This window comes from Ovis canadensis, chromosome 21 (genome assembly GCF_042477335.2).
Source record: "Ovis canadensis isolate MfBH-ARS-UI-01 breed Bighorn chromosome 21, ARS-UI_OviCan_v2, whole genome shotgun sequence".
Lineage (NCBI taxonomy): Eukaryota > Metazoa > Chordata > Mammalia > Artiodactyla > Bovidae > Ovis > Ovis canadensis.
Window position 1 is genome coordinate 54089376 of NC_091265.1, and position 10717 is coordinate 54100092.

General features: G+C 45.2%; 1 protein-coding gene across 1 annotated transcript; it reads right to left on the reverse strand.

Annotated features, from left to right (window-relative positions):
* Positions 1 to 231: 231 nt before the first annotated feature.
* On the reverse strand, positions 232 to 9836 carry LOC138427299 (pregnancy-associated glycoprotein 1-like). The gene is made up of 9 exons (XM_069566645.2): positions 9784 to 9836; positions 8575 to 8725; positions 7477 to 7594; positions 7259 to 7377; positions 5880 to 6073; positions 4841 to 4957; positions 2248 to 2389; positions 2065 to 2163; positions 232 to 381 (listed from the first exon to the last, which is right to left on the reverse strand). Exons 1-9 carry the CDS (start codon positions 9834 to 9836, stop codon positions 232 to 234), a joined length of 1143 nt encoding a protein of 380 aa, XP_069422746.2.
* Between the last annotated feature and the right edge of the window lie 881 nt (positions 9837 to 10717).

Consider the following 10717-nt stretch of genomic DNA (forward strand, 5'->3'; position numbering starts at 1 on the left):
TAGAGTAGGGTTCTTCTCAATTTTGATTCAGATTTGGCTCTAGATCCTTCACATCCAGACACAAACAGAGTCAACATTTGTTTCAGCACCATTAAGAGTGAAACTTTATTCTTTACTGAGCATAGGGTATACAGACCACCAAATACAGTTCACCAGCATCCTGGGCAGGACTGCCCTAGTGTGAGTGAGTGTTAGGAGAGGCCTTACTGATTCCTGAAGCACTCCAAGCAATTACACTGACGGTGCCAGGCCAATCCTGTCATTTCCTCGATCAAAGACCGAGAAATACAGCCTCAGAAAGATGTCACCGAGTAACCAGCTCTCTGTAGATCCCCTCACTCTTTTCTCTTTAAAGGCAGGATAGCAGTAGCCTCTAGAATCCTGGGGAAGTCAGAGACACACACCAGTCAGCTTGAGCCCTTACTGGTGACTCCCCCCAATACCCATACCTAGCAAAATTATTTGTTTTATTTCCCTTTTTTAGTAAGTATCAAGGGGTTTTCTCAGCAGCAGGGTATATGAGAGTTCATCCAAAACCAAAAAGGGCCAAGACGTGAGGTTGCCATGAGGAAGCGTGTGGTGAGTGAAGGACTGGGAGTGGGGCAACAGAGGAACGAAAAACAACAAAGTCCTATTGTAGAATGTCAGGTATATATTCAATATTCAGTGATAAACCACATGAAAAAGAATAAGAAAAAAATATATTTTATGTGTATACTGAGTCACATTGTTGTTTAGTAGAACTTAACGCAACACTGAAGATTATCCATACTTCAAAATAATTTAGAAAAGAACAAATGTGTCCATAGTTCCCCTCACTCCCTGTTTCTTCCTTCTGACTCCTGCTCCTTGTTTACTCTGCAGAGAATGCTGACTCTCCTCCTGAATCCCAACAACCATACTTTATTAAAAAAACTTTATTTTGTATTGGAGTATAGCTGATTAAGAATATTCTGAGTTTCAGGTGGACAGTAGAGAGACTCAACCGTGTGTATCCGGGTATCCTGGTCCCAAAGACACCCCTCCCATCCAGGCTGTCATATAACTGAGTGGAGTTCCCTCTGCTACAAAGTACCTCGATGTTGGTTATCCATTTTAAATAGAGCAGTGCCCACAACATGTTCTTGAACACTTAACTCAGAAACTCTGAGAAGCCTCCTTTGGCCCACACTCACCCTCTTTGGCCACTCCAGGCTTGTGTGGGTAACATACTCTGGTTCCCCATCCCCACTGGTCAGTCTGTAGCCCTCATCAGCCCTAGTAAGTCCCCAGTGCCTTAGTGCAGACCACCTTGAGATGACATTTGCATAGAATCCAGTGCACTTTTGCCTAGAACCAAGCAACCCTCAAAATGGCTCAATGAGTTTGTTATTTTAGAATTCCTGAAATTCCCTCTCTTCCTCAAAGCCTTCTCTGAGTCCATCAGCCTGCGATCAACTCTCGCAGGGAGCTGACAGGAAGCCTCCACCCTGTGCTGGGGCTGAGCAGTCACTGTGCACCCTTTATAAACATTATTATCCAACCTCCCAACAGAGAGGTTGGCTATCCCAACTGACAAAGGAGGCACCTGTCCAGAGCAAGGGGAAGATGCAGGCGAGGACTAGGCTGACCATGTAATTTATCATCCAGACCAGAAAAATCTTGAGAAGGGAAGGCAGACTGTTAACTTATGCTGGGACATCACACTGGGACTGTCCCCAGCCATTCTCCTTGTAACATGGCCTATTTCGGGGAATGCTAGAGCTGAATTTCATATTCATGCACCTAAGGGTTCAGATTGAATTGAAGCTCTATGAGGACTGAGGACGTTAGTATTCTCCTCTCCCTGACTCCCACTATTCCATATGGTGTGGCCTCTCCACACTTTTTCAGGAAGATCGCTGTCCCACACAGCCCTTTTCTCTCAAGTGATTGGATTTGTGGGAGGCACAGGCCCAGCCAAAGGGCTCAGCAGCATCTGCAATGGTTTGACAGGGCCTCCAGAGGGCGCCCTCCTCCCAGCAGCAGCCCGAGGGTTCCTGTCAACTCCAGTTTGAGAACCAGCCGTCAGTATTTTCCCCTCACCTTGAGGATGTAAGCTTGAGCTGGCACTGGGTAGTTGATGCCATTGATGGTGAAGATAATAGAGGGCAGGGTATTGACCACACAACATGAAACGTAATGCTGTTAGAGAGAGAGAGTGAGAGGTTGAGTATGGTGGTCCTTGTGTGTGGAGACTGGGAGTGACCCTGGGGCAAAACCCTTCACCTTGGAACGCCAAAGCTTGGCGCCAATCAGCGTATGTATTTTATTGACTAGTCTTCCTGGGCCTTGGATAAGTGATGTCCCAGTGTCCACAAGGGCCGAGCAGCCATCAGAACAAGCAATAACCTCCTTTTTCATGATGATGCTGAGAGACAATGGAAGAAAGAGAGCATCAAGGTCACTCTGAGTTTCCCCAGAGTTGCCCCCTTCCCGACTGTCTCCTAAACAGCCCCTCGTATCTTTCCCTCTTTTCCTCTGCTCTTGACATAACACTTTCCTGACATCCTCAAATGTAGTAGTTGAATACACCAGGATCTTTTGTACCTTGACACAAGCTGGTCTTCCTTCCTAGAAGACTCCACTCCACTTTGACTAGCAAATTTCTTCTCATCTTCCAGATTCCCGCTTAATTGTATTGTTTTTGGGAAGTCTTTCCCCAGGTGTTTATCAATCTCCTGTCTTGGTCACTCTCTGTAGACCCTTCCTCATGACTGCTGCTACTGCTGCTGCTACTAATTCACTTCAGTTGTGTCCGACTCTGTGTGACCTCATAGAGAGCAGCCCACCAGGCTCTGCCGTCCCTGGGATTTTCCAGGCAAAGTACTTTAGTGGGTTGCCATTACCTTCTCCTCCTCATGTCTAGCATGTACCAAAGTCACAATTCACTATGTGGGCGAGTCACTTCATGTACATCTGCCTTCTTCGATGTTAGGGAGAGTTTCATTCTTCTTATTGAGAGGGTAACAGGCGGAAGGCCAGCGGTCTCCAAACGGAGGAAGTAGCCTGCAAGTGTCAGGCATTTTTATCTCTCTTAAGGGGCAGGAGGAAACAAACTAGCGATATTTTTTTTTCCTTTTCTATACAAATTTAAAAGGAGTTTTCTCTTAATATACTGTGTTGCCATAATGACACCCGGTTTCACCTGAAGTTAACTATTCTCAAACCTAGAGATAATCAATGCATTTTCTTATGGAAAAGTTTATCTTAAGCTGTGCTAATGTACTATACATTTACCCCAAACTCTGTCTTCAAGTTGGTTCTGCCTTTTGGCTCAGAACCTACTTGACAAGCCAGCATGTTATACTCAGATATTGTTCCCCTAATCTATGTAAATGAAACTATTTGTATGGTGATCTGCCCTTCTTCAAGATTAAAGTTAATCATTTTATGGTCCAGGATGAACCATTTGGTGCCAAGATTATCCCAAAATGCGTCTTATGGGTGAGGGGCCTTGTGCCAATCTGAGTTTTAAGACATCCCTTTCTTTCACTAACAGAATGCTAGTGACTATGCAACATCCAGGTGAAGACTAGCAGCGGGGCACTCTTTCTGCCCCCTTCTGTTGCCTATGTCAGAAGCTTTCTCTATCTATTTTATACTTTAATAAAACTTTATTACACAAATGCTCTGAGTGATCAAGCCTCGTCTACGGCCCCGGATTGAATTCTTCTCCTTCAGGGCCAAGAATTCCGGCGTCTTTGCATGATTCAAAAACAACCTTTCATTGCCTCCCTAAAGTGCCTGACACACAGTGGATACCCAATGCTTATCAGTTCAATGAGTGAATGAAGACTGAGAAAACAATAAGAACCCTCAAAAGAGCTGTATCTGGTGGGGAACAAATAACGGGTTGCACGCAGAGTGAAGATGGAGATTTGCAGGGGCAGCAGATTCCTATTGTAGGGGGAGAAAGGGGCTCCTCTGGGAGAGGGTGTCTCCCAGCACTGCTACTACAACCAGCTCAGACCCTGAAACCTTGGCCAGGAAATAAATGACTAGCCCACAGAAAATCCAAAGAAAGGTCAGATTTTACATGAGGGTATCACACAGAATCCTATCAACTATGCCTCTTGTCCTCAGGTCACTCCTGGATCCCACCTTCCTGATTCTCTGTAATAGCGCCTGTTCCACTGTGTGCCCAAAACTTGGTGTGTCTTTTTTTCAGTTGCTTTCACATCTTAAGACTGCAGGCAACCTCTCTCCACTGCTGGGTAGCTGTTCCCTAGGAAGACCAGTTTTCCCCATTTTCTCAGGACTGTCTTTGTTTTTAAAATGACATTTATCTGTACTGAGAACTTCCTATATTGGTAGCCCTGGACAGTTGGTCATCTTATTGTAACTCTGTTCAGGCTGGTGAAATTCTCCCTGATCCTCTGTTCACCACCCTGTAGAGTCTTCTAACCACGCTCCCCACCTCAAAGGGCAGTGGGTGCAGCCGTCTCCCAGCTGCGCAGACCTCTCTGGACCCTTTTAGGACCCTGGTCAGAGCCTTCCTCAGAAGGCCTGGGCATTATGACCCCATAGGTTGTTTGTGTATCTATGTGCTTGTGTCTTTGTTTGTATGTGTGTTTGTATGTGTCTCTGTGAGTGCTTGTGTGTCTCTGAGTAGCTATGCATACTTTCATATGTATCATCTGTGTAGTTTATATGTGTCTGCTTGTATGTTTCCAAGTGTCTGTGTGTCTGTCTGTGTCGTTGTGGGTGGAGTATATGTCTGTGTGACTGTGTGTCTGAGAATGCATTTGTATATGTCTGCCTGTGTCCATGTACATTAGCGGGAGTATCACTTGGGCTGACCCTCAGAGGAGAGGCTTACCGGTCCATGTGTACACTCCAGTCGCCTGCTCGAATCAATGGTACCCAGTTGAGCTCTCCCTTGTAGTAGCTGTGGTCCACCCCACCAAACATCACCACACTGCCCTCCTGCTTGTCTCTGTAGAGAGAAGTGAGGATGGGATCCTTAGAGGACAGTAACAACAGCACTGTCTGAGAGTTGTGCTTGTCCACCCATCAAGGCCCTAATAATGTCCCCATGTACATATGCAGAAATAGTGTCTAGGAGAGATAGAGATCCAGAGTGAGGTCTGTTACTGTCTCATGAGCGGCACAGAGGAGGTTAGAAGCCGAATAACTTGTCTGAGCTCCACCCACTATGTCTTCTGAAGAAGCCCTGGACCTCCAGCGACCTGAGTGCTCAGACACCCTCAGAGGACATGGTGCTGAAGTATTTGGCTTACCCCGTGTCCACATTGTCATTTTTCAAGAAAATCAAGGCCTGGGAGTTCTAAGGGTGTGGGTTCAGGTCACCCAGAATTGGCTCTACTGGCCTGTGACCTCCAATGTCCAAAGGGCCCCACACTCAGAAGGGACCCCACCTCTGCTCTCCCTGTCTTGTAATGCCTAATATTTCTTGAACAAGGCGTCCCGCACTTTTGTGTCACACACTTTCATTTGTCACTGGCTCCACAAATTGGGGAGCTGATCCAGGGCTCCCAGTGAAGTGCCAATGAGGAAGGAAAGATATCCACCATCCTTCTCCTTCCTTACTTATGAAATTCATAAGCAAATTGTATTGCTTTTTCCTCCAGCTTGTTTCCTGTTGCCTTCCATTAGCCTCCCTCATAACTCACCCAGCTACACCAAGTTACTGGTCTTTAGCCCAGGAGTAGGGTTATGTTCCAAAATTATTTTATATATAAAAGCCAGTGCTAAAGCCAAGTAGGGCCCTGGGGCCATAGTTATCCTTGGTTATATTACTCTCAGGATACTTCTTTTTAAAGTATTTCATAATTCTTGTGCAACTGAAATCATCTTACAGCTAACTTGGAAAAAGCAATTGTCCATCTCAGACTTACTTGCTCAAGTAGAAGGCAAAAACAGGCTCAGAAATGGCACCTTCATTCTTCAGCTTGTCAAAGATGGGGATGGCCCCTGAGCGGGATAGGTTGGGGTAGTTCAAGCCCAAGACGCCATCAAATCTCCAGTGCCCAAACCCGTATTCTGCCACGCTTAGACCGAACGGCTGGTCAGTACTTACAAGGTCCCCAATCTGTGAGAGAGAAGAGTGTTCTCACTTACAGATACGTAAAGTGGGGCTAGGACTGGGCTGGGGTGCATTGCCATTAGATCCTTAGAGAAGAACTGAGGCTGGGCTCTGTCTTTGGTTGCCCGCAGATGGTTAGAGCAAGGTGGAAGGGGAACTTGGGTTCCATTTGAGAGAGGCTGTGAATTTTAAAACATCTGCCCCTCTGAAAAACACCACTTGAGTGAATCAAATTTGCCTTGTGGTTTCTGTACAGGTGGGGTAACCAAGAGTAAGGCCAGGTCCCATTGGTGCCACCTTATGGACAACACAATCGAGAGCAAGATAGCCTTCTCTTTGGCATCATTACAGGACCTAATTACAGGAATGTACTGAATTCTCTTTAACTACTGTGGATTCTACATCTGTCCAGGACGACAGAAGCCGAAAACACAATCTTGCTTGCAGGGTTCTATGAAATTACTGCCTGGGGAATTCATTTTTGGGGATGTACGTATATTTCTGTGAGTGTGTATGAGACAGAAAGAAAGAGAGGGGAACTACTCAAGTATTTTGGGGGCGACAAGCCATAGGTTTATTAGACTCTCAAGGGTCCTCTTGAGTGAGAACTCATTTATCAGGCTCCTTGAATTCTCAGGCCTCCAGTTTCCCACTCTGGACACCTGAAGCTGTTGACTGGCCCCAGGGTCCCCAGATCAGTTTTATCCTGTCCCCAAACACCCCACAGCAACTTCAGTCCTGAAAAGTCAGCCTAACTCCACCATTTACCACATGTGTGCTCCCTTGCTGTCTGGACCTCAGTTTCCTCATATGTCTCATGAGCTAATCAGACTAACTGCTGTACGGGGTTGTTGCAGAATTAAACCTGTTGTCAGCAGAAAGTGGCGGGAACAGTCTGTTAATATAAAAGTGGGTGCTTTTATCCCTTTTCACTCCCAGCTAAATGAACCTTGAACTGCTCATGGGCATAAAAGCTACAAGTCCACACCGCAAGCCACTCTCTGGGTTAGCTAATTTGTTTGCTTATGTGTCACCATGGGCACTGCCACCCCAGAGACATAATCCTGCGGATAAGATGGCCAATATCTATTGGAGTTAGACTAGGAAGTGTCCTGCCAGATGGTCCTGCATGTTTTGCAAGCAGTGGTCACCTCATATGCAGTCCTGACTCAGCATTTTTTACACTGTTACCCGAACTGTGTCACGAGCAACAACTCCTTTCATTCTCCCAGTTTCATAGGCGATCCTGAAGGTCTTATTGGTAGGCCGGAAGGTGGAAGACTGAAGATGTCTGAACATAATCTTTGTAGCTGCAGATACAAGAGATGAGTGTCATCAGGTGCCACGGGTGGAAAACAAGGCGGCAGGGCAAGTGAAGGTTGGTCCAGGTATGGGGTTTCTCTACTCACAACAGGCTGGACTGGTGCAAAAGTCAGAGGGCACCCACAAATCAGATGAGCCTGTGTCAAAGACAACCTGGAATTCCTGAGGGGGTGTTCCAATGGTGATGTTACCCAGGTAGACCAACTACAGGTAGAAGGAGGGAGGGGGTTAGTGCAGATCTGGCTACCCTCTATTCCCACACTGATGCCTCCCCCTGGGTGTCACATATCTCTTGAGACCACTTTCTAACCACCGTGCAGCTCACGGACTTTGGTCACAGAGGTATCTGCATTTCATATATTATTTTCCTGTGCTACATTTTATGCAGGATATTGACTCTATGACCAAGCATTGAAGTGGTATCTCCTGCATGGGAACCCAGAGGCATAACCAGTGGGCCTCCGGGACCGCTGGACACTCAGGGAAGTCCTGGTTCCTTCATCTGAGATGCTATGTAGTCTCTCTTCAAACCAATCCTTAGCACCCCCTTTTCCAGGAGATCCTTCTTGATCAACCCCCACCACTCCCTCTATACTCAGACCACATCCAATCAACACCATACAGGTGACCCTTTCATTTGACATGTATTTACTCTTTGCCTATCTCTCAGGCTGGCATGGGCATTTTTGAAGACAAAATAAGCCTTTTTCTAATCTAAAAACAGTAAGCACTGTGTTAGAGTCTTATGACCATACACATAATACAGGTTCAGTAACTTTTTCCTGCTGTCATTCTTGCATCTGTGGAAACTGAATTCCTCTACCTGGGGGTTCACAATTGCTTTGCAGTTGGTTCTGCAGTTTGATCAGTGATGGTTCACTCTTCAACTGTAACTGAGGTGCTCACTTAGTTCAGGAGGAACAATCACTCTCAAACTAATGACACACGTTTGACACAGAAATGGATATTTACCTGCCACCTGGTAGTTGCCAGGTCCAGTCACAAAGACCAACAGTTGAGGATGAGAGTGCCTTCTCCTCTGGTTGGGGTCCCTGTTTTCCAGTGTCTCTGCCTCCTGCAGGAACCCCAACCCCAACATCCCACTTGGCACCTCCAGATGAGCCCCATGCTAAGCTAGAATACCAGGGGGTTGCTGTGGAGCACCATCTTTCCAAAATACTCACATTTCTGATGTTTCTCAGTGGGTGAATAGTTAGATTTGAGCCACGAAAAGAAATCTGGGACAGTCTGGAAGCATGCTCCTTCAGCAAATTGTTCAGCATGTTTTTTCCACTGAGGGTGTTTCTCATGGTCTTCACTCTCCTTAGAGGTATTCTTTCACCGAGCATTTGACAAGAAAACAAACAAGATGCCACAATTAGCTGTCAGTGTTAAGGTATAACTGTCATTGTAATGGCCCTGTGTGTTTTCTAATCATTTTTATGAGGCACATTATTATCAGAATTTTATGCATATACTATGGCAAAGACATATATTTGTATACAGGTTCTTTTCTGCCATCTTGGGTAAGCCATATGACCATGTGGTGTCTCAGTGTCCCCTTCGGTAAATTGGTGGAATGTAACAGTACAAACCCTTCAAATAGAATATCTTGGGGATAAGTGAAGTGATCGATATAAGGTACCTGATAAATAGGAAGTGTCAACAATGACAGCCATTAGCATTGCTGTTGCCATCCCACTCATTGCTTCTCAAAGGACTTCAAGGAAGGAAGACTCTTATTCTCCTTTACAAGGGAGCAATTTGAAATGCAAGAGGTTTCTGAGTTGGCTGTGGTAACACTGCTTGTTAGATATAAGACAGTGTATCTTTCTCCAAATTGAAAGAGAAGAGAGAGTTGAGAGAAGAGTCCAAGATATCGGGAACAAGTAAGGGAAATTCAGAGGCTTGAGAAGGAAGGAAGAGTCAAATGAAAAATTAAAAGCAAACAACACAAAGAGAAACCCATTCCCAGTGACTTCCAAAGAGATGGAGAGATAAATGACAGTGATACAGAGATGCAGACATGGGCATATATACACTGAAATAGACAGGGTAAAAAGAGGACATGTTGAACAAAATGTAGAAAAGTGCTATTCCACAGGACCACATCAACATCTGCATAGACTGTGTACTGAACAGTAGCAAGGAGTTGTATTTTCAACAGGTCATGACATGACTGGACCCCAAGATCTGTGCAACCCAAATCTATACCAAGATCTTGGAATCCACAGTTCCTATAGCAAGTTACTTAACAATAAGTCAGAGTTGAACTTTAAGACTCTTACAGTAATTTTCCTTTCCCTTCTAAACCTGATGGTTCGAAGAATAATCAGATGAAAAGAAAAAATCCGAGAAAGGAATATAATGTAACATACAGTCTCCATACTTACTTGACTATGCACTCTGAGAAGGCCACCAGCCCGAGGAGCACAAGCCACTTCATGATTCTTTCCCAGCTCCAAGTACTCAGGGAAGTTTGGGTTCTTAGCATGTAGTGGTGACCAAGGAGCCCCTAGTTATATATGCTCTGACCTACTCTAGTTTTCCCCTTCAGGCCACTAAAAGATCTGAAAAAAAAATACAAAGGTCTCAGTAAAAACTTTACCTTTATCTTTGACCTTGATGAATGGACTTTGAAGCTTTTCAGAATACAGATAATTGAACTGTAATCTCTTCCTTGAATCTTGGCTGGAAAATCAAACTGATCTACATGGATATCTAAGAAGACGGAAAACCTTGCCTTCTTGGAGAAAAAAACTGCTAACAACATCATGAAAATGGATATTAGGGGCCATGCTCGAACAGGTGTGGTTTCATGTCATCTCCCTAGCTGCTTCGTGAGATATGCATTGCTGTCTTCGTTGGAGAGGAGATTGCTAGGATATGAGATGTCAAATAGCAAAGTGAAGACGTCAGGGACAGCCCAGGGATATACAACTGGCTTTAGATAGTGGGTCTAATGGCAAACATCAGGGGCACCTATGATGCCAGGCTGCATCAAAGATTTAGGGCAGAGCAGTACTTCAATTGCATGGTTTCTGTATTGGAAGAAATGTCATATGCATCCACAAGATATTTTCTATCATCCAACAACTGTACAAGGAAGAACTGTGTGCTGGGTTCTGGGTTAAAGGCTTCAAAGTCAAAGTTGATCAAGACAAAAGTAGTCTTTATCTTAAGAGAGCTAGAAGTCTAGTTCTCACAAAGTCATGGCCCCAAGATGCAGGAGATATGATACTGGGACTAGGTGGCATTGTTGGAATCTAGGCAGTACAGGCCTTACCTCTGGGAGCAGCCTTTCCTCCACTTCACCCATTCTGGAAA

Coding starts and splice junctions, on each gene's coding strand:
- LOC138427299 (XM_069566645.2), bottom strand. CDS start 9,836: ATGAAGTGGCTTGTGCTCCTCGGGCTGGTGGCCTTCTCAGAGTGCATA. Junction 7,595..8,574: donor CACTGAGAAACATCAGAAAT/GTGAGTATTTTG, acceptor TTCTACCTGTAG/TTGGTCTACCTGGGTAACAT. Junction 6,074..7,258: donor TTGCTCGTGACACAGTTCGG/GTAACAGTGTAA, acceptor TCTCTCTCACAG/ATTGGGGACCTTGTAAGTAC.